At 49.9% G+C, this 27,565-nt stretch overlaps 1 protein-coding gene across 1 annotated transcript in view; it reads left to right on the top strand.

Moving 5' to 3' along the window:
- Dnaaf5 (dynein axonemal assembly factor 5) overlaps nucleotides 1–20,626 on the top strand; it is a 37,771-nt gene extending 17,145 nt beyond the window's left edge. The window contains exons 8-13 of the mRNA XM_052168205.1: nucleotides 3,647–3,815; nucleotides 7,061–7,208; nucleotides 10,709–10,859; nucleotides 15,255–15,411; nucleotides 18,404–18,595; nucleotides 19,583–20,626. Of these exons, the coding sequence (XP_052024165.1) occupies nucleotides 3,647–3,815; nucleotides 7,061–7,208; nucleotides 10,709–10,859; nucleotides 15,255–15,411; nucleotides 18,404–18,595; nucleotides 19,583–19,719 (954 nt within the window). The 3' untranslated portion in view covers nucleotides 19,720–20,626. The remainder of the gene's footprint in view (nucleotides 1–3,646; nucleotides 3,816–7,060; nucleotides 7,209–10,708; nucleotides 10,860–15,254; nucleotides 15,412–18,403; nucleotides 18,596–19,582) is intronic.
- Nucleotides 20,627–27,565: the final 6,939 nt, after the last annotated feature.

Raw genomic sequence — 27,565 nt, 5'->3', positions numbered from 1 at the left:
GAGTGTTGACCTCTGTTTTCCACGAGCACTCACTCACTCATGCACAAATCTCTTTAACATATAATCCCTGTGAGCCTCAATACCCATCTGGGGCCAGGTGCTACTGCTTCAGGGTGAGCCCAGAGCAAGGCTCTCAGCCACCGAGCCCTGCCTGAGGGGGCCTTGTCTTCTCTGTTGGGGTCTTTGTCAATTCAGATTCTTTTCTGTTAAGAAACGTTTGCAGAGGGTATGTGTCATATGTCATCAAAGACAACTTGTCACTGATGGGACTGTGAGTTCTAGCAAGGCCGTGCCTGCAGGCCTCAGGAAGGAAGCCAAACCCATCAGGTCAGGAACAGATATGGCCCGCTGCCCTGGGGAATGTCAGGGACTGCCCAATGGCAGTCCTCCTTCAGCCCCCACTAGCCTTTGTGATTGGTTCCAGAGCAGCCAGCAAGTAGTTTTTACCTTGAGATCTGGTCTGGGTAGGAGAGCTAAGCCTGGAGGGTGCAGGCAGCCTTCAGTGACTATTGGGAGATTTGGATGGTGGCTTTGTCAAATGTGTGTGTATGTGGGGCGGGGGTTGTTTGTAGCTGGCGGTGGGGCCGGGGCCTTTCATGTGGCACTCACTGTGTTCTGACACGCATTCCCAGTTCTCCTCCCTTTAGTTGTTTCATTCAGGGCTTTTACTTTGTTTGGGTTTTTGGTTTTTTTTAGTTGTGTACATATGTATGTTTGTACATGGACATGACCACATGTGTCCTGAGAGGCCAGAGTCATTGGATCCCCAAGACCTGTGGTAACAGATGGCTGTCAGTCCCCTGACATGGGACCCTAACTCAGGACTTCTATAAGAGAGCTATTCATGCTGCTAGCCATTGGGCCGTCTCCCCAGCCATAGGGTTTGTTTGGTGTTTGTTTTGGCTGGTTGGTTGGTTGGTTGATTGGTTTTTGGTTGGTTTTTGGGTTTTTTTTTGTCACAGGGTTTTTTCCTGACTGTCCTGGAACTCACTCTCTTTGTAGAACAGACTGGACTCAAATTCAAAGATCTGCCTGCCTCTGCCTCCTGAGTGCTGAGATTAAAGGCGTATGCTACCATGCCCAGCTGGACACCAGGCTAACTTTGAACTCTTGATCTTCCTGCCAGAGCTATCTATAAATCATAACAGGTTTTGTGCATTTGCATGTGCGAGCATGTGTGCATGTACGTGTGAGTGTGTGTGTTTGTGTGTGTGTGTGTGTGTGTGCGCGCGCGCGCGCGCGCGCGATGCCAGTGCCATTCTTCTGGCATCATCCAGAGGTTTTCTTTCTTTGCCTTCCATTTTACTTTTGAAAGATTTTTTTGAAGCCGGGCAGTGGTGGCACATACCTTTAATCCCAGCATTTGGGAGGCAGAAGCAGGGGGATTTCTGAGTTTGAGGCGAGCCTGGTCTACAGAGTGAGTTCCAGGACAGCCAGGGCTACACAGAGAAACCCTGTCTCGAAAAAACGAAAAACAAAAAAAAAAAGTTTTTTTTTTTTTGATTTGTATATATGTTCGTGAGTGCACTACCTGCAGAAGATGATCAAGAGCTTCAGATTTCATGGAGTTAAGAGTTATGAGACAGGGACTGGAGAGATGGCTCAGCAGTGAAGGGCACTGACTGCTCTTCCGGAGGACCTGAGTTCAATTCTCAGCACCCACGTGGTGGCTCCCAACCATCTGTAATGGGATCTGATGCCCTCTTCTGGTGTGTCTGAAGACAGCTACAGTGTACTCACATAAAATAAATAAATCTTTTTTTTTAAATTCCTTTAAAAATGTTGTAGGTATGACCTATTTATCATGGAGGCTGGGAACTAAGTTTAGGTCTTCTGCGAGAGCAGTATGTGCTCTTAATGCTGAGCCATCTCTCTGACCCTACCTATTTGCCTATCTGACAGTCTTTTACTGGCTCACTAAACAGGCTAGGCCAACCAGCAAGCCCTAAGGACCATCATACCCACTCCATCTTTGTCTCTCCATTGCTGAGATTATAGGCATACACCACCATGCCTGGCTTCTCATATGGGTTCTTGAGACCAAGTTCAGGGCTTCCAAATGACCACGCCTTCCTTCCCATCTCCCCCAAGCCCTGTCTTTAAAACTACTTTGCCCCTTGCACATGTGTAGTCAAGTCCCTGTTAGCATAGCCTCTGAACAGCTTTCAGGAAACACATCATGCACAAACATGCCTGCACATGGGTTCGTAGGCACACACAAGAGCTGGGCTGCTGAGTGGATGAGTTTGTGGCTGGTATTACCTGCTGTAGAAACAGCAGTGACAGGCCGAAAGTGTCATGGGGAGGGCATCAGCCCTAATGTAGCCTTGCTGCGGCCCCCCTGCCTGCTCTTTGGTGGGCTTATTCTACAATATTTACTTCCTGGTCAGATGTTTCTGTTTAGCTGATGTTTCCTATAGGTCTTAGACCTCAGATGACAAGAGAATCTCCAGGAATGGAAAGCTTTAAAAAATAAACTCCAAGCTGGCTGCTGGTGGCACATGCTTCTAGTCCCAGGTTTCCAGAGGCAGTTGGATCTGAGTTCAAGGCCAGCCTGGTCTATAGAGTTAGTTCCTGGACAGCCAGGGATACTATGAGAGACCCTGTCTTTCTCAAAGAACAAAAATTAGGGCTGGAGAGATGGCTCAGCAGTTAAGAGCATTGACTGCTCTTCCAGAGGTTCTGAGTTCAAGTCCCAGCAGCAACATGGTAGCTCACAACGATCTAATGGGATCTGATGCCCTCTTCTGATGTATCTGAAAACAGTGTATTCACATACATAAAATAAATCTTCAACAAAAGGTATTTTTAAAAAATGGTAGCCTTGGGGCTGGAGAGATGGCTCAACGGGTAGAGCACTGACTGTTCTTCCAAAGGTTATGAGTTCAAATCCCAGCATCTACCTAGTGGCTCACAACCATCCATAAAGAGATCTGATGCCCTCTTCTGGTGTCTGAAGACAGCTACAGTGTACTTACATATAATAAATAAATCTTTAAAAAAAAAAAAGAAAGAAAGAAAAAAGAAAAAAAAATGGTAGCCTTTAGGGGGCCGGTGAGATGGCAGTCATATAAAATTGCTTGCCACCAAGCCTGACAACTTGAGTTTGGTCCCCGTAGTGAGGCCCAGTAGTGAAGCTCCTTTTTCACCTTCTGACTTTGACACGTGCACTGTGGCCTGCATGCCCTGTGCCCCGAGAAGAACCTCAGTAAATGTAAGTGGAAAGAACAACTGGACTCTAAAGCTGGGGCTGTAACTCAGCTGGTAGGGTATTTACCTGGTATGACACAGCATAAAGCTGTGTTCGCACATGCCTGGAGTTCTCACCCTCAGCTTAGAAGCCAGAGGATTCAGAATTTGAGGTCATCTTGGCCAGCCAGACTGCATGTGATCCTGTCTCAAACAGCCCCCTCAAAAAAAACCCTGTTTTTTGTTTTTTGTTTTTGAGCTAGGGATTCTCTCTGTAGCCGTGGCTACCCTAGAACTCAGTCTGTAGACCAGGCTGGCCTTGAACACAGAGGTCCAACTGCCTCTGCCTCCCAAGTGCTACAATTAAAGGCATGCACTGCTGCCACCACCGCCTGGCCAAAAATTATTTTGAATTTAAAATTTAGTCTGGTCCCAACCTTTGTCTACCCTTCTGTAGGCTCAGCAGACCATGGACACGCTGGCTGAGGTGGAGGATACCCCCAGCAGTCAGGACCTCTACCGCAAGCACGTGGGTGCGCTCCTGGAGCGGCTGACAGCCTCGCACGGCGACTGGACCGTGCACTCCGTGCAGCTGCTCAAGTTCGTCGTGCTGCTCACCCAGGCAGGTGAGCTCGGGGCACTGGCCTTCAGCTCAGGACAGTTCTTGTTCGTGTGACAGGGTCTTGCTGCGTAGCTCAGGATGGCATCAAACCAGGTCTGCTCCTGCCTTGTCTTCCTCCATGCTGGGGTCCCAAAAATGGGCCACTGAACCCAGGAGAAATGTCTTCCGTGGTAAACCTTGAAAATAGGGTGTACCCTGGCTTCTTGTGCACCCTGTGTTCTTTAGATACTTGGGGTTTACAGTGGAATCCAGCATCTCCAGCTACAGAGGCTTTTTGTGCGAGAAGCATTCATTGCTTTATAATAACACTTAGAGTGTTTTATTTTTATTTTGTTTTTGAACATTTTTAATGCCAAGAGGTGCATCCCCAGTGCTTTGCTGGGTGGGCTTGCTCCGGCCCTGTGAGCCCGTATCATGGGCAGGTCCTACCACAGCCTTCAGGACCCAGTCAGGACCCTTTCCTCTCCTAGCTGGGTGCTCAGCAGTGGAGCCTTTTGTACTCAGCTCAGCTGCAAATCATGGCATTGTTAGAGTTTTAGTGTGACTCGGTAGTTCCCTTGTGTGGTTTCCAGTTCAGTCAGTGTGGATGTGCTCTCCTGTCTGATTGGCCCAGTGCCCTCTGGGGGCCATTTCGCACCACCCTCTGGCCCCTGGGCTCCTGGCTACTTGGTGTCTGGAAGGTGGGGTATGGGCATCAGGGCCTACATGTTGGGGGCTGTTGAGGCTTTCTGTTTTGACTTGCTGAGATATAAAAAGCAGAAGAACAAGTACTCAGGGCAGCAGCTCCTCCTGTCCCTGTCAGTGTCCCGGAGCACTGAGGGGCCCGCTTGTCTGATCTGACCATAGTCAGAGTACACCCAGATCTCCAGCCAGGAGCTGAGGGTGCAGCTCTGTTCCCTGTTCCCAGTCCCCAGCCCCAGGAAAAGCTGGGTTTACACATTTCTCTGGGTGGGCTCCTTTTGTTGTGAGGACCTGGTCTCATGCAGCTGAGACTAGCCTCAGACTTGCCATGTAGCTGAGGATAAGCCTGAAGTCTTCGTCTTGCCTCTGTCTCCTGAGTGCCAGGTCTACAGGTTCCCCCTCATACCTGCTTTATGCAGTCCTGGCTGGAATCCAGGATCCTAAGTGTGCTAGGCAGGCACTCTAACCACGGGCGGACAGCCTAGCCCCTCACTCAGTGGATATTTTCTTGGCAGACAGTTCGCTGCTCACTGAAGTTGAGCTGAGAAAGTCAGCTTCCCTCTCCTTCGTCCATCCCCTTTCCTCCCCTTTCCTCCGTCGTGAGAGCAACTCCAGCCTGAGCCCTTGGTTTTATTCTGAGTGCTGGCTCATCGGCTGCGGATTTCCAGACATCTGTCCTCTGATGGTTACAGCACTTTCCTGTGCTGCTTGGAGCCCTCAGTCCCCTGCTGCTCGTCCACACTGGAGGGATCCTGCTTGTTGCTTGTCTCGTCAGGCCCAGGCCGGCAGCTGCTTCCCCCACCCCCCAGTTGCCATTTTCGTTTCCCTTCTCCTCAGACCCACATAGCTGCAGGCAGATGACACTGCTGCCTCCTTAGGCCTCCAGTGCCACTTAACAGACTCTGGACCCACGGGGCTTTGAGACACTACATCTTGAGATGGGAGCTTTAGATGACTTGCCGTGTCGTCCCGTTGTAGAATTAGCAAACTGTGCCTGGGATTGTGCTAAAAATACTAAGTCCCACTTAGGGCGTGCGGCATAGCTGAGGAGTGTTTGGGAGTGCGTTCTGGAGAGTTAGCTGTGTATGTCCAGCTCTAGAGGCTGCACAGTTCCAGTCACCAGGCAGTGAGCCCTCAAGTAGAGGGTTGCTTATGGAGTCTATGTGGACTGGGTGCTGAAGGGAGCAGATCCTGTCTCTTGGCTTTCACACCACAAGGCTTGGGCAGACGGTGGGCATGCCTGGATTGAATGCTTTTAGTGCTTTTTTTTTTTTTTTTTTTTTTTTAAAGATATCTCTTGATTTTAGTTTTAGGAGTTTGGCTGAATAGACCTTTGTTGAGGACCGTCCCAGGTTCTTGTAAAAAATGTCAGGCATTTGTGGTTGTTGTTGTTGTTTGCTTTTATTTTGTTTTTCAAGACAGTATAGACTATGTGGCCCTGGCTCTACTGGAATTTTTTGAGTAGATTAGGCTGGTCTCAGACTCAGAGATCCACCTACCTCTGCCTCCTGACTGCCGGGATTAAAGATGTGCACCACCATGATGGATGATATAATCTTGGCCCTTGGAGAGATAGAAACAGGTCAATCTGTGGGGCACAGTGGCCAGCCAGCTTTGCCTAATCATTAAATCTCAGGTCCGTGAGAGACTCTGCCTCAAAGCAAGAAGGTGAATAGTCACTAAAGAACAATTGGAGGCGGAGATACATTCTCAAGTTCAGGGTCAGTCTAAATCCTTGTCAAAAGAAAAAGAGGCCAGGTATTGGTGGCACATGCCTGTAATCCCAGCACTTGGGAAGCAGAGGCAGGAGGATTTTTGAGTTCTAGGGCAGCCTGGTCTACAGAGTAAGTTCCAGGACAGCCAGGGCTACACAGAGAAACCCTGTCTGGGGGGGGGGGGGGGGGGAAGAGGGCTGGAGAAATTCTTCAGCTGTTAAGACCCCTTGCTGCTCTTGCAGAGGCCTGAGGCTTGGCTCCTAGCACCCATGTAATGTGGCTCACAACCCATGACTGCAACTCCAAGAGGGGGTCATTGCTTTGGGCCTGATCCTGTGGCCATGCACACGTCCTCAGGCACACATGCACAGTATTAAAAATAATAGTCATTTTTTAAAAAGATGTATTTATTACGTATAAGTGTTCTGCCTGCATGTAATGCCTGCAGGCCAGAAGAGGGCATCAGATCCCATTACTGATGGTTGTGAACCACCATGTGGGTGCTGGGAATTGAACTCAGGACCTCTGGAAGATCAGCCAGTGTAACCTCTGAGTTATCTCTCTAGCCTCCCAATGTAAAAAAAAAAAAAAAATTAAAGAAAAATTTAGTTAGAACTTGTAAAGAGAAGCTGGGTTTATGTCTTGGTCACAGGATGCAAGGGAGGCTGGAGATGATCTTTTGTTAGTGTCCTTAGCAGTTGGGAGGGAGAGCAGCATGTTGTCAGGAAGGGGCCATGGCACTGTGACTTGCAGGGTGCCCGCCCTCCACACCACTCCTGCCCCGGAATCTCCTACCCCAGCAGTGAGGCCTGGGGAGCCACCAGCTGCCTGCAGCCTCTTTTCTCTCTGCTAGGCCCTGCCGTGGGAGAAGCTCTGCAGCATGTGATCCCCACCCTCAGGGCCTGTCTCCAGCCCACCACAGACCCACACATGCGCCTGAAGCTCTTCTCTATCCTGTCCACGATGCTGCTGAGACCTAAGGACACCGTCGACTCTCAGGGGTAGGTCAGCCCCGGGTCTGCGTACGGCCCACATACGAGCTGGATGAGTCTTCCCACGCTGCCCTGGGCAGGGCCCCCAAGGTCTAAGGTAGGGCTTCTTGGTGGTCTGTATCTCTAGAATCCGCCCCACTAGGTAAACAGTGATCCTGGTGAGTGTACCACAGAGACACAGACAGTAAATCAAAGTCACTTTAGGGGAGTCATTAAAATTCCATCGAGTGAGAAAGTTTTAGGGCACATTAACTATTAATGGCTTCTGTTTCGGCTGTTCTGTTTTAAAAGCCTTTTGGCACCTTTCAGACCTAACAGTCCTGACTGAATTAGCATTGATGGTGAAGGCTTAAGGGTAGCTTCTGTTATCTCAGAAAAGCTCAGAGGCAGCTCTGCAACCTAAGAGCCTCCGATTTTATGGCTTTGAAGTAAAGGGAAAGTGGAACAAAGAGCTTAGGAAAGAACAGGCTCTCTGCGGAGGAGGGAAGCAAGCCAAGACCAGGCACATCCTGGGCGAGCATGGGAGAGGGAGGGCTGAGTGTGGGAGAGGGCATAGGAGATCAGGGGGCATAGGAGACACACATGGGCGCACGCACGCACACGCACACACACATATACACACACGGGCACACACATGGGCACACATACACACACACACACACACACACGGGCACACACGGGTACACACACACACAGACCAGATACACACATAGGCACACACACACACAGACACACACACACACACAGACCAGATACACACACACAGACCAGATACACACATGGGGGCGCACACACACACAGACCAGATACACACATGGGCACATACACACACAGACCAGATACACACACGGGCACACACACTCATACACATAGACACACACACACACACAGACCAGATACACACATGGGCACACACACATGGACCAGATACACACATGGGCATACACAGACCAGATACACACATGGGCATGCGTGCGCACGCGGACACACACACATACACACACACACACTGCCTTCCTTGAATATTGAACAGAATAAGATTCAAATCATTCTGGGACTTCCTAATCCGAACCACCCTTGGCAGCCTGGGTCTTGCAGATGGAGACCTGAGAACTTTAGCCCCATGCAAGCTCCTGGGACACCACCCACCAACCCCCCAAAAAAACCAAAAAACAGAAAACCTGTCCCCGTGAAGTGTGGACAGCAAGCTATAAAGTTCCTTGTGAGTTCCTCATTCTAACCTTTCTCCTTTGAGTGCATTCTTAATGTGGGGCCGACTGCCAACCTCTCACACTGCAGGAAATTCTGTTTCCTGCTATCTAAAAAACCTCAGGGCTGAAAAGGACCATAAAAAGGTATTAATGAGCGTCTTGGCAACAGGCCATTGAGCAGGCATGTACACAGGAGTGCAGTGAGTGAATGGCTGGGCCGCCACCAGGCTGTGGCCTTTTCCACACACCCAGTGTGCTGATGAACAGTGCCACCCCTGACCCACAAACACAGCTGCCAGGTTTGGGCCAGGTTCCCAATGACACACTTGAGACCTCTCCAGGGATCAAGTCAGTCTAGAGAATCCAATTATGCAGATGAGCTACTGAATGAGAGATGGCTACTGTTTAGGTAGGGACAGTTTGAAAATAGCGTTGTCGTAGAGTTTCTATTGCCGTGATGGAGCACAGTGGCCAAAAGAGATTTAAGGAGGAGTTTATTTCACTTGTACTTCTAGATGACAGCCCATCTCTGAGGGAAGTCAGGGCAGAACCCTGGAGCTGACGCAGAGGCCACAGAGGAGGGTTGCCTACTAGCTGTCTTTTCACTTGCTCTGCCTGCTGTTTTATAGCATCCCGGACCACCAGGCCAGCGGTGGCAACACCCACAATGGGCAGGTTCCTCCCACCTCAACCACTAATTTAGAAAATGCCCTGCAGGCTTGCCTACAGCTAGATCTTATGGAGGTAGTTTTTCAGTCGTGGTCCCCTTAGAGTTAGTCTCTCAGCTGAGTCTAGTTTGTGTCAAATTAACACAAAACTAGTCAGTACAAAATATTATTTGGTTTTGATTTATTGATCACAAAATAATAGAGTGAAAGGTTAGATGTCACGGCTCAGTCTAAGGATGTCATCTCTGGCAGAGATGTACAATAGAGAAATATGTACATGTACAATAGAGAAATAAAGTGTAATGCAAAATGTATGTGCACTGTGTGCATGTCCACACCCCACCCATGAGTACAGTAGATAAATAAAATGTAATGCAAAATGTGTGCTCTGTGGGCATGTCCACACCCTACCCATGCATATGATAGAGAAATAAAATGTAATGCAAAATTAAGAAACAAGATTGTGGCCTAAGGCCTAGGACTGTGGCTCAGCTGGTAGAGTACTTCTCTAGTTCACGGGAAGCCTTAGGTTCCTTCTCCAGTACTGCATCCCAGCACTCAGGAGGTGGAAGCAGGGAGATCGGGTATTCCCGGCTAGCCTAGACTATATGACAAGACCCTGTCTCAAAAACAAACAAACAAAAACGAGCTGGAGGTGTAGCTCAGTTGGAGAATCCCAAGCACATAGGGTTCAGTTCCCCAGCCTTGTACAAACGGGGTGTGGTGGGACATGCCTGTAGATCCCGCACTCAGGCTGGAGAATGAGACATTTAAGATCATCTTCAGCTACATAGGAAATTTCGAATCCAGCCTGGGCTCCATGAAATTCCATCTTTTTAAGGTAAAAATGAAAGTAGGTGATAGACCTGCCGTGGTGGGGAGAGAAGTCCTGAGCACCTGGCCGACTATCTGCTCTCTCTGAAGGGTGAGCAGTTCGTTAGTGAGGGCATGACAGGCTCTCCTTGACGTAGCCTCACATTAGCAAGACGTGCTGGGCCTCTTCTGTAGGAGAGTTCCTGTTAATAAAAGATGTTCTGTGTGCATGCACATACCTGAAGAGGCTCTGAGAGGGCATTGCACTCCCCTGGAGCTGTAGTCACGGGGTTGTGAGGCACCTGATGTGGGTGGGTCCTAGGGACCAAATTCAGGTCCTTAATGCTCAGCGAGTGCCCTCGAGCACCAGGACATCTCCAGCACCGTGTTACTTCTTTTTCGGTTTTGTTGGTTTTTTGAGACAGGCTTTCTCTGTGTAGCCCTGGCTGTCCTGGAACTCACTCTGTATACAGGCCAGCCATAAACTCATAGAGATCCACCTGCTTCTGCCTCTCTAGTGCTGAGATTAAAGATGTACACCACCACACCCAGCCCTTGTTTCTTGCTTCCTTTGTTTTAATGGTACAGATGGCAGGTTCATTGGAGGTGACAGAGGTGCCGTGTGGCCCACATAGCTGATCATGGTTGCTGCAGCACTTGAGCACAGAGTCCCCCCCCCAAACCCACCACCTTACTGGGTCACTTCACAGGGGACCCTTGCGGAGGGGCACAGGGTCAGGTCCAGTCCCATTCCCAAACTGAAGCATATCCTTCAGAGTACTCTGTGTATCCTTCCTCATGTGTCCTCTTGTTCCAGACAGTTCCATGGCTACTTGGATATGGTAGTAAATGACATCCTAGCCCCCAACCTGCAGTGGCATGCAGGGAGGACAGCTGCAGCCATCCGGACGGCCGCCATATCCTGTCTGTGGGCACTCATCAGCAGTGACATCTTATCGGCCAAGCAGGTAAGGACACCTGTGACCATCTCAGGTATTTGTCCATGTGTGTATCATGAGACCTTGCAGAACTGTGTCTTTCAGTTAGCGCAGAAAGCTCTAAAGGGCTGAGGTCTGGGGGGCCAGATCAGGGCAGAGCCCAAGATCTGGTCTCTGCCTTAGATTTACAATCTGTCTTAATTTCTTGTCTTGTTGCTATGATAAAATACCCTGACAAAAGCAACGCAAAAGAGAAAAGGGATATGCCAGGTCACAGGTAAGGTCACAGTCCATCACAGTACGGAAGTCAAGGGGCAGCAAGAGCTTGGAGCAGCTGGCCACATCACATCCACAGTCCAGATGCAGAAGTTGGTGGTGAGTGAGTGCCTTTAATTGGGATGTAGAGTCAGGCAGAGTTTTGAGTTTGAAGCCTACTTAGACTATATAGCCAGTTCCACAGTTACACAGTGAGACCTGTCTCCACAGAGAAGCAGACAGCGGTGAGTGCAGAGTGCTGCCAGCTCCCTGTCCACAAGATGGGTGTTCCCATGTCAACTAGCCTAATCAAGACAGCCACCCCAGGCATGCTAGAGGATATTCAAGGTCCTAGCAGGTTGACAGCCAGCCCTAACCATCACACAAACCTAGGAAAGATTATTTAAGTTGCTTCCTAATGCATTCGTCTTACTGTGGCATACCCAAGGCACTTTCAGCCGGGGGGTTGATCTTTTACAGATCTTGAGACATTTCCTATTGTTTGTTTTATACTGGGTCTCCAAAATCAAATATATTTTAGTACATTACACCTGCAGTGAACTGTGATACCATTCTGACTGGCCACAGCTCAGTGCTCCCAGCATGTGGCCTGTGGCTATTGTATTGGACAGTGCTGATGGTGGGGTTAGCAATGGATCTCAGAATCACATGAGCATGACTCTTGATCCATCACTTAACACTCTGCTTAGTTGTCTAAAATGTTCCTTTGACTCTTACGGCTAGCATGAAAATTTTTCTAAGGGATTTTCTAAGTTAAGCCCTCAGCATGGTATCTGCAGTAGGAGCTGGGCCCATTACATTTAATAATGTAAATTATTAAACTTTACACACTTAGGCAGCTACAGTGACATGCCAGCATCCATGTGAAAAAACAAAAAGCAAGAACAAAACAGGCCTGGTCACATGGGTGACTAGCATTGTGACAGCAGAGACAGAGTTCACTGACCAGCCAGTAAATGCCAGTCAGTGAGCTCTGACTTAGTGGGAGGCCCTGTGTCGACACCTAAGTGGTGGCTGGAGAGATGGCCCAGTGCTTGAGAGCCCTTCTGCTCCTGCAGAGGACCCAAGTTCAGTTTCTAGCACCCATAACTGGTGACTCGCAACTCCAGAAGATCTGATGCTCTCTTCTGGACTCTGAAGGTGCACATATAGACAGACAGACACACACATAGCAAATTGTGTGTGTGTGTGTGTGTGTGTGTGTGTGTGTGTGTGTGTGTGTGTTGGAGAATGATAATGGAAGATGCCTGGTATCAGTTCCTGGCCTTCATAAGCATGTGCACACACATATGCATTATTTCTGCTGCAACTGCACACACATTGTAGCATGTATTATTAAGATAAGTGCCAAGGCAAGTTCTCCATCAGATACTGGGTGAAAGGTCTTCTAAGTCAGTTTCTATTGAATGAATTCTCTTTACAAAATTCCAGGCTTAGGATGAGGGATATCCCAGGGCTCGATTCTTACCACACACAGATGAAATGGCTGAGGGTGGCAGGCCAGGCCTGCATCGCTGTAAGTATTGCTAGTGAAGTGAGTCAGGAGACTAAAATCACAGACTTCTGCCTCTGCTCTGATCCTGTGCCATCCGCTCACAGCGTGTGTGCGCCCCCTGCTGACAGCAGAAGGTTGTTACCTAAGCTCTCACATGTTGCACTCCAGTGTGCCATACACGGGTAGGATCTGAGGAACGCTACTGACCAAATTAAAACAGATATGGCTAAGATGATCTGAAACTTAGAATCAAGATCTGAACAGAGAGAACATTGGCTCTTAAGAGAAAATGCAGTATTTCTGTTCCTAGAATAGCAAAGCTTCAGGCAAAACCGTCCCTTTGTGTTGCCATCCCTTCCCTCCTGATGTGGATGGCCCTTCCCAGGGTCCCCCACCTGCCTCTCCGGCCATCCCCCCACTGGTGCCCTAGCTAGTCAGCCCCTGCCATCCCCCCACTGCTGTCTTGCATTTATTATACCATGAGAAGGTTCCTTCTGCTTCCCTGGAAAGGAGCACGGAGGCCTCCACTAGGTGGCAGTACAGTCGCAACTCACTAGGCCCTCAGCCCAGGGCATGTGGCCACACTGCTTGTCCCCATCAGCACCTCCCTCACTGGCACCCACCCTGCCCATTCCTTTCACCTCCTCAGCAAAGGTGTCCCTCCTACTGACCACAGGAGCCCTGCTCGGGCTGTTACAGACCTGCTCACGCCTCCCGCAGCCTCATGTCTCATGAAGCCTTACATATGCATCTAAATGCGGTATATCTCCCAGGCTTGCCCCGTTCCATGCTAGGCAAGTGTCGTGCATTTGAGCCACACCCTGGCCCTCACTAGGCAGTTCTCTGTAGCTAGTCTATTACTGAGCCACAGCTCCAGGCCCTTTGCTAGAAGATTCTAGGGAGGTGATCGACCATTGAACCACAGCCCCAAGCCTTCACTGGGTATTTTAAGCTTGTGTTCTGTGACTAATCTCTGTTCGTAACTGGCTTCACTTTTAATTCTGAGACAGGATCTCAGTAAGAGTCCTCAGCTAGTTTTGAATTTTCTCTGTAGTCCAGGCAGTCTGAACTGTGACTCTCCTGCCCCAGTTTCCAGTGCTCACTAGGATATGACAGGGCTTTGCCCAGCTTTTCCTACTTTCAAAACAAAACAAAATTCCCTGTCATGGCCCCGCAGCTCCCATCATTCCCTGCCTCTTCTCCACCGTGCACCCCTGGAGGACTGCCTGCACTCAAACTTTATTTTAGTAGAGCAAAAGGTTCTTTTGTTTTTACAATATCTATGTGCGTGGGGTGGGGTGTGTGTGTGTTCGTTCATGAGCACCAGAACTAACTTTTGAATTCATTCAATAAATATGGTCTGTCCTGGCTAGTTTTATGTCAGCTAGACACAAGCTAAGGTTCTCCCAAGAGGAGGAAACCACAACTGAGAAAATCTAGCTGTAAGCAGGCAAGCCTGTAGGACGTTTTCTTAATCTGTGATTGATGTGGGAGGGCCAGTACACTGTGGCTGGGAACACCCCTGGGCCGGTGGCCCTGGGTTCTAAATGAAAGGAAGCCAAGTAAACAGTACTCCTCCCCTCCATGGTCTCTCCACGCCAGCCCCTGCCTCCACGTTGCCTGGTCTGAGTTACTGTCTTCGCCTCCCTCAGCAGGCTGTGATTCAGGATATGTAAACCAAATAACCCTTTCCTTCCCAAAACGTTTGGTTTTGATGTTTCATCATAGCACTAACAGCCCTAACTAAGACAGCATCGGAAGTCATTCCTCACATGCTGTCCACCTTGTTTTTTGATGGAGGGGCTCTTACTGGTTTGGTACTAGCTAACCATCAGACCATAGGACTTCTGGTTTTCTGCTTCCCCAGCACTGGGAATACAGATGTATGTATACCACCACACCCAGCGTGTACAGCATGGGGTGAATTTGATTCTTGCAAGCTCTTTACCATCTGAGTCTTCTCTCCAAGCCCCTCGGGGGTTTTGTTAGTTGATTGGTTGACTCCTCCCATCCCCTTGGGATGGTTTTCTATAGGTCAGGCTGTCCTAGAACTCACTGTTTGGCTGAGCCTGCCCTTGAAGTGCTGGGATTACAGGTGAGCTGTCTCCTAATTCATTTTAGCAGCAGCTTGCCTTGTGCGGCCTGGCCTCTCCCATAGTGCTCTGAGCCAGTGAGTGATTCAGTGCCTGGTGGTAGCAGCAGCACCACTGAAGGTGGTGGCTTTTCATCCCAGCGCTCAGGAGGCAGAGGCAGGCGGAGCTCTGAGTGCAAGGACAGCAAGGCCTCCCAGAGAAACCTCAACTCAAAAAACAAACAATTAATTAATTAGTTAATTAATTAAGTAATTAATTAAAGTGGTTCAAGGGCCAGTGTGGCATCTCAGCAGGTGAGGGCACTGACCCTCAAGCCTGAAGCCTGTGAGTGCTCCCCAGGAGCCATGTGGTTACGGGAGAGAACTGACTCTTGCACATTGTCCTCTGTGACACATGTACACCTGCACACCCACATGCATACACACGTCAAACAAACCAGGGAGATGCAAGTCTACTTGTAGGCGTGATTTGCAGCATTCGAGTTGCATTGCCTGGCATTAGGTGCTGATGCGCTGACAGCTGGGTGGTCCGACATTCCTCACACCTATTTGTGGCCTGCAGGTGCAAGAGGCACAGGAGACCCTGATGCCGCAAGTGCTGGCCACGCTGGAGGACGACTCCCAGACCACACGCCTGATCTCCTGCCGCATCATCAGCATGTTCCTTAAAAACTCGGGGGATACCATGGAGCCAGAGAAATTCCTCAAGGTCTATCCTGGTGAGACACAGTGACACACAGTAACTTCTTTTACAGTCAGACACAGAGAATATTTTGACTCCTGATTGAGTTGGTGCTGGGTATCCATATGCCGCCACAATGACAGATGAGCCAGCCCTGACTGAGCAGCCCAGCATGAGAGTCAAGGGGGTGGGCAGGATTGGAGAGGGGACCAGGCTCTGTTTCCAGGACCAGTGGGGGGTGGCCAGTAAAGGTGGGAGACCCTCCTTGGAGCAGAAATTGTCCAGGTCCCCAGTTTAATTTATATATTTAATTAATTTATATATTTTTAAGATTTTTATTTATTGTGTGAGTTACACTGTTGATGTCTTCAGACACACCAGAAGAGGGCATCGGATCACGTTACAGATGGATGTGAGCCATCAGGTGGTTGCTGGGAATTGAATTTGGGACCTCTGGAAGAGCAGTCAGTGCTCTTAACCACTGAGCCATCTCTCCAGCCCTAATTTATATTTATATATATTTAATCATTTATTTATTTTAAATATATATATGTATACACACACACATATGAATGAAATAAGGTTTCTCTCTGCCATTGCTAGAGAGAGCAGCCCGCCTGGGCCGGGGTGGGGCATGGCGGAAATAGCTGCACCCCAAGCAGATTAGAGACATAATGAGGCTGTCTGAGCCAACAAGAGCCCAGACTGTGACCAGGAGGGGAGGTGTGGAGCATCTGTTGGGAGGGGCAGATCCACCCTGAGGAGCAGTGAGTGTGAGAGAACATGGGGAAACCAGCACAGAAGCTTGAGTCTCGAGGCTAGCTTTCTGACACGGCTCCTAGCACATTGTGGTGGCTGATGGATGGCCTTGAGGGACTAGGGGGTTGAGGACAAACCCCGTATAGTTCTTATGTAGAGTGGCTAGCTATTGTCAAAAGCTAAAGTAACAGCTCCTTTGAGGCAAGGCCGGCCATTCTTACACACTGCTGTGACCCCCTCCTGGCATTTGAGAGGCAGGGCAGGGAGGGATTGCTGCAAATCCCAGGCCCACCACACACAAAGTTCCCAACACACAATGTTCCCAGCCAGCTAGGTCTACAGATGAGACCCAGTCTCAAAGCCAGGCGTGATGGCACAAAGCTGTAATCCAAGCCTTTAGAGTGACCACAATAGAATCAGGTTCGAGGCCAACCTTAGCTTCATGAGCCCCGTCTCAAAAAGAAAAGAAGTCCTAGGCTTGGTAGGCATGCCAGTGCGTCTCTAATCCTAGAACTTCTGGGGCAAAAGCAAGCAGATCTCTGCATTCAAGGCCAGCCAGGGCTAATCAGGGAGATGATGTTTTAAATAAAGTCTCCCAAGAATATTATATAAACTCTGGAATGGCTGAAGGAGAGATGAGTGCACTAAAGGCCTTTAGCTCCCTAACACAGCCCCTGGCAGGGAATAAGTCGTATTTCTCCAGGGAGGAAGCTGGGGGTGGCTCCAGAAGAGATGGTGCCCAGGGGTTGAAGGCAGACTCAGATTCCCAGGCAGGCCTACAGAACAGAACCACTGAGGTGGGAGAAGCCTCTACCAGAAATCCCTTCAGGCTCAGCTGGCCTCTCACATTACATTCCTGATTGTTTTGTTTTTGTTTCCACCCACGGTCTGTGTGGCTTTACTTTTTAGCGAGTTTGACTAATGCATGCTGCCAACTGCCAGGGCTGGTGGCTTCCCACTTTGGAGGGAGTGCCAGTGGGAGAGTGCACACCTTGGGCACACCTCCTGCTCCGAGGGTACGGCAAGCACAGCACTTCAACACGTAGCTACTTTTTAGCGCATGGAGGAGGCTGTTGGAGGGTGGCCCGAGCCGGGTCTAGGTACCCAGGGCCAGCTCTGAACGGGGTACAGATGGGGTTACTCACAAAGGCAGTATCAGCTGCCACCAGCCTGTCCACCCTTGCTAGTTAACCCCGGTGAGCATTGACTCTGTAATTCCAGAACTGGTCTGGGTGCCCTCAAGCCACAACCAGCCTCCATCTCTTGACTCAGACTCAATCCCGAGGTGTGGATGGGTTCCGTCTGTGCCTGTCCACAGTATGTGAGCGAGAAGCAGCCAGGGCCCAGCATGCTGAGGAGCCCTGTGTACCCCAGGAGTCTTCCATCAGGTCCCTCCTAAGCCTGTGCTCCTAGCAGGAAGCGTTGCACGCAGCCTGTGTAGCGATGCTTTTCATGCGGTCAGTAAGCCAGGGCCAGCCTGCTCACGATCAGGAAGATGAGAGACAGCCTTCCCAGCTGACACTCAGCTGTGACCCACTTGCACATTTTCCAAAAGGTTTATACTATAAAAGTAGGTTCCAGAGATTGCTTCTTATCCCGTTAGGTAATCGAGATAGGTTTGGCCCACGGTGGTTTAGACCTTTGTCTGCCTGACTGGGCCCCAGACTCATTGACAGTCATCCTCCCTCAGCTTACCACCCTCGCTGTGTGCTGCCACAGAATGTCTGCCTTCAGAGAGGGTTGGGGTTTTTTTGTTCTGTCTTGTTTGTTTTTTGTTTTACGTTAAGCCTAAGTTTAACGTAATTCTACTCTTCACTTTAAAAGATTCTGCCTGATCCCAGGCCGTGGTGATATATTTCTTTAATCTCAGGTCTTGGGAGGCAAAGTCCTTGGGTGGATCTCTGAGTTCGAGGCCAGCCTGGTTTATGGAGTAAGCTCTAGGATAGCCAGGGCTACCCAGAGAAACCCTATCTTGAGGGGAAAAGAAGTTTCTGCCTGTCAGGAAAGGTAGATCTGGTTTTGGCAGCAGGCAACTTGGTGAAGGAATTCCCACAGAGACAGACAGTGGAGGAATTCCCAAGAGCCACCATGGTCGGGCTACTGGCCTCAGGCTCTTGAGCCTGCAGTAGTTGTGAGGAAGGTCAGCCGGATGCTATTGTCTGGTGTGTGTCTAGTGATGAGTCTCCTCTTCTGAGGCGGATTCTTGGGCCCCAGAGCAAAGGCCCTCCACGTGTGCACCTTAGCCCTGACGCCTACTCCCGCTCCCACAGAGCTCTTGAAGCGCCTAGATGATGTCTCCAATGACGTGAGGATGGCGGCTGCTTCCGCCTTGCTCACCTGGCTAAAGTGCATCGAGAGCTTGGATGGGAAATCTGCCTATCAGAGCAACGTTCAGTTCCTGTACCGGGAGCTGCTGGTCCACCTGGATGACCCAGAGAGTGCCATCCAAGACACCGTCCTAGGTGAGCTCTCCAGGGCCACAGTCTGCGGGCCTGTGGGTCCTAGTACCCTGAGACCAGGTAGGTGTGCGTGTCAGTGTTGGCCTGTGCGTGTCTATATCGCATGCATGCAATAGCCGTGAAGGCCAGAAGAGGGCATTGGATACCCTTGAGGTGGTTGTTAGCTGCCATGTCATGAGAATCAAATCCAGGACCTCTGGAAGAGCAGCTGAGCCATCTCTCCAGCCCCCACCTTTTTTATATTTATATTTACGTTTTGTGTATGTATGTGGGCCGTACGCCAAGCACCGTGCACATGGAGATCAGAGGACAACTTGCAAGAGGTGGCTCTCCTTCCAGCATTTGGACTCCAGGGATGGAACTCAGGGTATCAGACTGCAAGGCAACAGGCACCTTTACAGTCTGAAAAAAATCAGGTGGACAATGGTAGAGGAAGACGCTCCAGCCCTGACCTCTGACCTACACACACACACACACACACACACACACACACGCACGCACGCACACACACACACGCACGTACGCACGCACGCGTGAGGTGGGGGTAAATAAAAATACTAAGAATACTGTTGCAAACGTCTTCCACGGTGCAGGAAGGACACTTTCTGGATGCTGCTGATTCAGAGGAAGAAGAGCGGGGTAACCATTGCAGGGCTGAGAGGAGACTGGCTACAGTGACGCCTCGCTGGCTTCCTTGGCTTAAGCGCCTGCTTGGAGAGACGTGCTGTTTGACCATAATAAAGTGCACCTCGGGGCCAGTGAGATGGCTTAGCAGATAAAGGCACTTGCTGTCAAGGCTGGAGACCTGAGCTCAATCCCCAGGACCCATGTGGTAGAAGGAGAGAACCCTCAAAGGTCTCCCCTTGAGTTCTACATGCATGTAGGAAGGTGGTTTCAGCCCTGCAGGATCTACTCAACAGCAGAGAGAAAACTGTGAGGGGGACTCCCAGTCCAGTGCTGCCAGATTCAGGGTTCTCTGCTCTCTTCTAGAGGTCCTCAAGGAGGGCAGTGTCCTGTTTCCAGATGTGCTTGTGCGGGAGACGGAGGCTGTCGTCCACAAGCACCGCTCGTCGACCTACTGCGAGCAGCTGCTGCAGCACATGCAAGCCGTGGCTGCAGCTCGGTGACCTTGTGCATCAGCCACTGAAGGGAGACTGCGGTGGCCTGGAGACCTCGTGTTTAAGTCGGCCACATTCACGGCTCTGGCATCCTTGGGACCCCACCGGCCACCAGATGGTGCTTGAGCACCAGCTTCTGTGTTTCCTACGCAGATCCTGGGATTTTATAACACGCCTACTTTTCACAGAGGCTTTAGAAAGCTAAAATTAAAGTTAAATGCCCCTTCCCACGCCAGCTTCCCAGTTAGCTGTTTGAACAGAATGTTTTTATCACAAGGCCCAAGGGGTCACGGCTGCTTTCCAATTCACCATGCCGCTCTCCACGTTGCAGGAAAGCCAAAGCGATGGTGGAAACAACCAACCATCCACTTCCTTCGCCTCTGTCCCATCGTCCTCTGATGGGACAATGTCCGGTCTTGACTCGCTCATAAAGTTTCTCCCAATTATTTTGGTTTTTGACACAGGGTTTCTCTGTGAGGCTTTGGCTATTCTGGAACTCATTTTGTGGACCAGTCTGGCCTTGAACTCACAGAGATCCACCTGCCTCTTCCTCCCTATATGGAGATTAAAGGCCTGCCCCACTACTACCCGGCTCCTCCCGATTTTAAATACACTGGAATGTCTTGCAATGTGGGTGCACTGTCCTGGTGTTTCGATTTCTCGATATTAGTGATGCCCATGGGTAAAGGGTAGACTAGGAAACCAGCCTTCATTCCTACCACTTGCTGCAGCAGTCAGTGAGGTAGGTGGTCATTCTCCGGTGTCTTTTCCACCAAGTGCCTAAAAGATTACTTAAGTGGTTGTTATCAACAGCAGCCAATATTTTTGTTAAGACAATGCTGGGGGGTGGGGGTTTCCATCAGATTTTAACATTTCTGCTTTGCCACTTATGGAATTAAATTATTTATTATAGCTATTTGTGTGGCCATCTGTGTGATTTGACTGATTACATCTATATAGACACTCCCAACTCCATATGTCGGTGTCGGGCGTCCAGCCTGAGGGATACTGGCTGTGACCTCATGGGATGGGCCCCTCTAGTAACAGTCCTCACTGCCTGTGACCTGCATTCTGACATGAGGTCGCTGGAGGGCCAAATAAGGTCTGGCCATCACCAGGGTAAGCAGGGCACCCCAGCATCATCCTGAGTTGGGCTGGGCATCCAGGTAGGTGAAGGTTGGCCTCAGTGCCTGGCGCAGTGACTGCAGCCTGAAGGTGCACTTCTGTCCATCTCCGGAGCCCCGTCGGTCAAGTGGAAGGAAGCTTGTTCACCTGTTTGTTCTATTGTTACAATCCTTTATCTGTTGGAGAGGGCACATAGGCTACTGTGTACGTGTGGAAGTCGGACCTGAAGGAGTCAGTCCTCTCCTTCCGCCCTGTGGAGACTGAACCCGGGTTGACAGGATTGGCAGCAAGCACCTCAGCCTGCTCAGCCATCTTGTCGGCCCGGGAACCAAGCATTTTCTTTATTTATTGTGTGTTACTGAGTGTTGAACTTACAACTTTGCCAATGTGTTCTACCCCTGAGCCACGCCCCCAGCCCCTCACTTATTTAAGGCAGGAGTCCCCTCCCTCCACCCCTAGCTCAACATCTTTACGAAAAAATATCAGGAAGTATTTTAGGCTTCATGGACCTTCCGGTTCAGCTGTTGCTGGGGCCCCAGCTGCACTCAGAAGCCATTGTGGATACGTTGCTCAGGGTATGGGCCTGGTTCCCATGGCTCCAGACAGAGCAGCTGGGTCAGATCTGGGAGGCCAGTCCCGGAGAGGCAGTGGTTATTTGTAGCTGCTTCATTGAAGTTAGAGTGGGCAGTTGGGTAATGGGCATACGCACCACAGAGCCACCTCCTTCACAGCAGACCACCATGGATTTAGGGCAAGCACTTTAACCACCATCACATTAGCATCACATGGACACTTGTTAGAGTGTAGACAGGCCACCATCTCCCCAGCTGCCTCCTTTGGGAAGGAAGAGGCTCAGCTGGAAGAAGCCTCTCCATTGTGGAGGTGGGAGCCATGTCCTCTCCACCTCATGCCCACCTCTCCTTCTGAAGAAAAGAAAACCCCTAGTCAAGCACATGTAAATAACTGGGTTTCTTTCCTCTTATTTTTCGAGACAGGGTTTCTCTGCATAGCCCTGGCTGCCCTAGAACACTCTGTAGACCGGGCTGGCCTCTACTTCAGAGGGCTGGGGTGCTTGCCACCTCTGCCTGGCTAACAAATGGGTTTCTTAACATGTCAGAGCCAGGGAGATGGCTCAGTGGGTGAGAGCAGGTCCAGGGACCTGAGTTTAATCCCCCCACACATGGATGGGACACAGGAGGAATAAAAACTCAAGGGCTGGAGAGATGTCTCTGGCAAAGGCACCTGTCACCAAGCCCGACAACTTGAGTTCAGTCCCTGGGACACACATGGTAGTAAGAAAGGACTGACTGCCAAGTTATCCTCTGACCCTCACAAAAGGGCATGGCGCATACCCCCTTCGCAACATGCAAATAAATGCAATTTAATTTTTCTTTTTCTTTTTGATTTGGTTTTTACGAGACAGGGTTTCTCTGTATAGTCCTGGCTGTCCTGGAACTCACTCTGTAGACCAGGCTGGCCTCGGACTCAGAAATCCACCTGCCTCTGCCTCCCAGAGAGCTGGGATTACAGGCGTGTGCCACCATCGCCCAGCTGCAATTTAATTTTTTTAAAGAAAAAAAAAAAAGACCAGGTGGTGGTGGTGGTAGTATGCAGCTATAATCCCAGCACTCAGGAGGCAGAGAGAGACAAGTGAACCCCTAGGATCTAGGCCCTCCTGGTCTACAGAATGAATTCCAGGACAGCCATGGCTACAAAGACAAACCCTATCTCAGAAAAGATTAAAAATAAAAAGGGAAAGAAAGATCTCTTAACCAGTATCATTGCAAAATCGCCTGGAGGCTGGAAGATCAGGAGTTTGAGACCAGCTATGCAGAACCTTATCAAAACAAAACCCTGAATCCAGAATCAGCACTGGGGGGGAGTAGGGGTGGGACGGAACAACCCTAAGCGCCCCCTCGTGGTCAAAACTGGAGCATCATGAACAACCAAACAAAATACTTAACTGTTAATGTACTGGAGCACAAATAAGCCAGGCAGGGGCTAGACCTCCATCATGTTTCCCTGACATGAGGAAGAACCTTATTTTCGTCCTCAGTACCACAAAAGAATAGCACCTTAAAGGAATTAAAAGTAACCCACAAGTTTATGGTGATGCAAAGAAGTCAGGCCTAGCAGTACAAACCTTAGACTCACCTCCTGGGGAGGCTGAGGCAGGGGGATTAAAAATTAGAGGCCAGCCTGAGAATAAGAGTAACAGAGTAAGTTCAAGACCAGCCTAGACTTTGCCTCAGTATAAAAAGTAAAATAGGCTAGGCGAGCCCAACAGATGACTCAACTGGCAAGAGTGAGTCAAACCTGACAACCTGAGTCAGTCCCCAGGACCCGGGACAGAAGGAGAGAACCGATTCATGATAGTTTTCCTCTCATCTACATACGTGGACACACACATACACACACAAAAAGAGGCTGGGCAGATGGCACCTGCTGTTCTTGCAGAGGACCAGCACCCATATAATGGCTCACAACCATCCACAATTCCAGTTCTAGTGGGTCAGCTGTCTTCTGGCCTCCACAGGCATCAGTCACTAGCATGCATGTAGGCAAAAGACCCATACACATAAATTTAAAAAAAAAAAAAAAAGGGCAGGGATGTAATAGAGTCCCTGCCTAGAATCCCCCAGTGACGGGCTGGGAGCGTGGCTCAATGGTAGAGCCCCTGCCTAGAATCCCCCAGTGACGGGCTGGGAGTGTGGCTCAATGGTAGAGCCCCTGCCTAGAATCCCCCAGTGAGGGGCTGGGGGCGTGGCTCAGTGGTAGAGCCCCTGCCTAGAATCCCCCAGTGAGGGGCTGGGGGCGTGGCTCAGTGGTAGAGCCCCTGCCTAGAATCCCCCAGTGAGGGGCTGGGGGCGTGGCTCAGTGGTAGAGCCCCTGCCTAGAATCCCCCAGAGAGGGACTGGGGGCGTGGCTCAGTGGTAGAGCCCCTGCCTAGAATCCCCCAGTGAGGGGCTGGGGCGTGGCTCAGTGGTAGAGCCCCTGCCTAGAATCCCCCAGAGAGGGGCTGGGGTGTGGCTCAGTGGTAGAGCCCCAACCTAGAATCCCCCAGGGAGGGGCTGGGGGCATGGCTCAGTGGTAGAGCCCCTGCCTAGACTCCCCCAGTGAGGGACTGGGGGCATGGCTCAGTGGTAGAGCCCCTGCCTAGACTCCCCCAGTGAGAGGCTGGGGCATGGCTCAGTGGTACATCACCTGCCTATCATATGCTACCGGTGAACCTTGGGTTTAGTCTCCTGCTTCCACCAAGAAGTAAACATCAGCTAAGAGTGGCGGTATATATAGGCTTCTCATTTTCAGCCTCTCGTGAGGCTGAAGCAGGAGAACTACATAATAAAGAATACAAAAATGCAGCTTGGTGTACTTAGTGAAAACCTGCCTCAAAAAAAAAAAAAAAAAAGAGGAAGAGGAGAAAGAGGAGGAGGAGAGGGAGGACACTGGATATAGCTCTGAGTCAGTGCACTTGCCTAGCATTACATACAAGGCCCTGGGCTCAATCCCCAAAAGAGAAAAAGAAAAGCAGCCAGGGAGCTGTCTCAGTCCTGAACGTGCTTGTAGCACAAGCATGGGAGCTGAACTCAGATCTCCAGCACCCGTGTAGAGCAGTCCATCCTCCTCCCTAAGGCTCCAGCACTAAGGGGCGGGTTAGAACCAGAGGAACTCGCTGACCAACCAGTCTAGGCAAGTCTGTGAGCTCAAGACTTAGTGGGAGCTTTGGTGTCTCAATAAGGTGGAGAAGAGCTAGAGAGATGACTCAGGCTAAGGGTGATTGCTGCTTTTCCAGAGGATGCTGGGTTGATTTCCAGCACCAACAGTGGGCAGTTCACAGCCTCCTGTGACTTCCGTCTAGGAGATCTGACTTTCTCTTCTGCACTCTGAAGCCACCTGCACTCCCAAGCACAAACCCACATATACATAATTAAATGTTTTTAAATAATAAAACTTTTTTTTTTTTACAAAAGGTGGATATAACCAGGTGATGGTAGCACAAACCTTTAACCGGAGCACTCAGGAGACAGAAGCAGGCAGATCTCTGAGTTCAACAGCAGCCTGGCCTACACAGCAAGTTCCAGGACAGCCAGAGTTATACAGAGAGATCCAGTCTCAAAAACAATATCAATTAAGATGATAACTGATAGTGGGCAGTGGTAGTTCATGCCATTAATCCCAGCATTTTATTTATTTATTTATTTTTTCTCTGTGTAGCCCTGGCTGTCCTGGAACTTACTTTGTAGACCAGGCTGGCCTCAAACTCAGAAATCCGCCTGCCTCTGCCTCCCAAGTGCTGGGATTACAGGCGTGCGCCACCAGTGCCCAGCTTAGTCCCAGCACTTAAGAGGTAGAGGCAGGCTGAGCTCTGAGCTCTGAGTTTGAGGCTAGCCTGGTCTACAAAGAGTGTTCCATGATAGCTAAGGCAACGCACAGAAATCCTATCTCAAAACAACAAAAAAGATGATACCTGGTGCCAACCTCTGGTCTCTATGGACATGCACATGCGGGTTGTGCATGCATGCATGCATGAATGCACAGCATGCACACACAGGCACATGCGCTCACATGCATGAATGCACAAGCATGTACACACACACATGCTCACATGCATGAATGCACACACACACACACACACACACACACACACACGCTCATATGCATGTGCACACACAGAAGGAAGGGAAGTATCTATACTCTGGATTGCATCTATAGCTTTATCAATTGTGCTGTGTCCAGTATTAAGTTCCCATTCCCGGTGTCTATCGCTTCTGTGCCTTAGTTATGTAACATGCTAATGTTATGAGAAGTCAAGCGGAACAGACCAGAATGCTCTGTGCCAATTTTTCTATTTTTGTGTTTAAGAAGTCCTAAAATATTTCCATGTAGAGATTAAAATACATACACAGATGGGCAGGAGCCACTGGAACACCATCTCTCTCCTAAGTAGGTGGGTGAACAAGCACTGTTGGGCCTGGCCTGGCCCGTGTCTCGGGGAGGGAAAGGCCTGTGTGTGATCAGGATGGTGCCCTTTGGTGGAGCCCCAGCTGCCAGGTCTATGGGTACCAAACTTGTTAAAATAAATGCCCTGGGCAGGAACGGGCTTAGCTAGTTAGAGGAGCAGTAAATAAGCCATCCCACAAGCCTCCACGTGGGCTAGGGGAAACAGGACAGCAGCCAGGAGAGGAGGCGGCAGGGGCCCTGCTACCTGCATTTGCTAACCTTTCTTTCTTTTCTCCCTCCCTCCCTCCCTTCTTTCCTTCCTTCTTTCCCTTTTTTAAGAGAAGGTCTCTTTATGTAGCCATAGCTATCCTGAAACCCACTACATAGACCAGGCTGGCCTGGAACCCTTAGAGTCTGGCCTGATTCTGTCCACAGAATGCTGGAACTAAAGGCACGCGGGACCCTGTCCTCCTCTGTTACCTTCCTCAAGTGTCTGTGTAGCAGGGTGCAACACTGATTGGTGTCCCACCCCCATCCTCTGCCTCCCCACAACATCCCAGCCCCCACACACACAGCCTTTCCCTTTTCACGACCAAAGTCACTCCTTACAGTTAGAACGCATTAAAAATATTTTCATTTTAGTGGTTCCAGCATAAATCAGTTTCAAAGGCCACAGCTTGACTAGACATTCTGCCTGTAAGTCCTAGGACTTGGAGGCCTGAAGCAAGAAGATTACAGTGAGTTCAAGGTCAGTTGGATCTACCTAGGCCCGGTCTCAAAAGAACTAAGAGATGGCTTGCTCAGCAGGCATCTGAAGGAGGCAACTTGCCGTAGAAGCCATAGGCCTGAGTTCCTATCACAGGAATCTGTAAATAAGGCTGGAGTCTGTGGTATATGTGTATAATCTCAGCACTCCTAGGATGAAATGACAGACTGATCCTAGAGAATCTTCTACAAGCTCACAGGCCTGGAGTACTTAGTAGGGCAGCAAACACCCCGAGGAACTGTCTCAAAAACAAAAAATAAAAAACAACAACAACAAAAAACTGGTGGAAGACAAGAACCAATACCCAAGGGCAAACAAGAAACAAAAGAAATATAAGAAGGAGTTGGTAAGGTGGCTTCACGGTCAAAGGAACTTGTCACCCAGCCTGATGACCTTGTTGTGTTCCATGCCAGGGTTCCACATGGTGGAATTGACTTCTGAAAACTGTGCCCACACACATGCACAGTGGCACACACACACACACTCACATCGGCTACACCTCCACCAGAAACTTTTTTTGCCTGTGGTTCATTTATCATGCAACTAGTAAAGTAACATTTTCTTCCACTGATGTGAAATGTCCTCAAACTAATTAATTTATATGTATATATGTTTTCTCCATGATTTTCTCAAAATGCCGTAGTTTGGTCTGCTAGACCCATTCGTGTTTGTTTGTGTCTATTTATTTGTTTCGTTTTGTTTTGTTTCGAGGTCCTCTTGTGTACCCTAGGCTCATTTTACACCTGCTAGGTAGCTAAAGCTAACCTCTGACCCCAGATCACCATGCTTCCCAAATGCTGGGATTGAAGGCCTGCGCCATCTTTCCTGCTTTCCGTGGTGCTGGAGATGGAACTCAGGGCTTCCTAGGCAAGCAGCTACCAACTGAGCCACAGCCTAGGCACATCAGTGGGTGTGTGTTCAGTTTTGAAACAGAGTCTCACTGGGTAGCTTTGGCTCTGACTCTCCTGGAACTCACTGTGTAGAGCAGGCTAGCCTTGAGCTCACAGAGATATACCTGCCTCC

This window comes from Apodemus sylvaticus, chromosome 22, assembly GCF_947179515.1.
Source record: "Apodemus sylvaticus chromosome 22, mApoSyl1.1, whole genome shotgun sequence".
In the NCBI taxonomy this organism is placed as follows: Eukaryota; Metazoa; Chordata; class Mammalia; order Rodentia; family Muridae; genus Apodemus; species Apodemus sylvaticus.
Note: the sequence above shows the minus strand (reverse complement) of the source record. Positions and strands in the feature narration are given on the sequence as shown.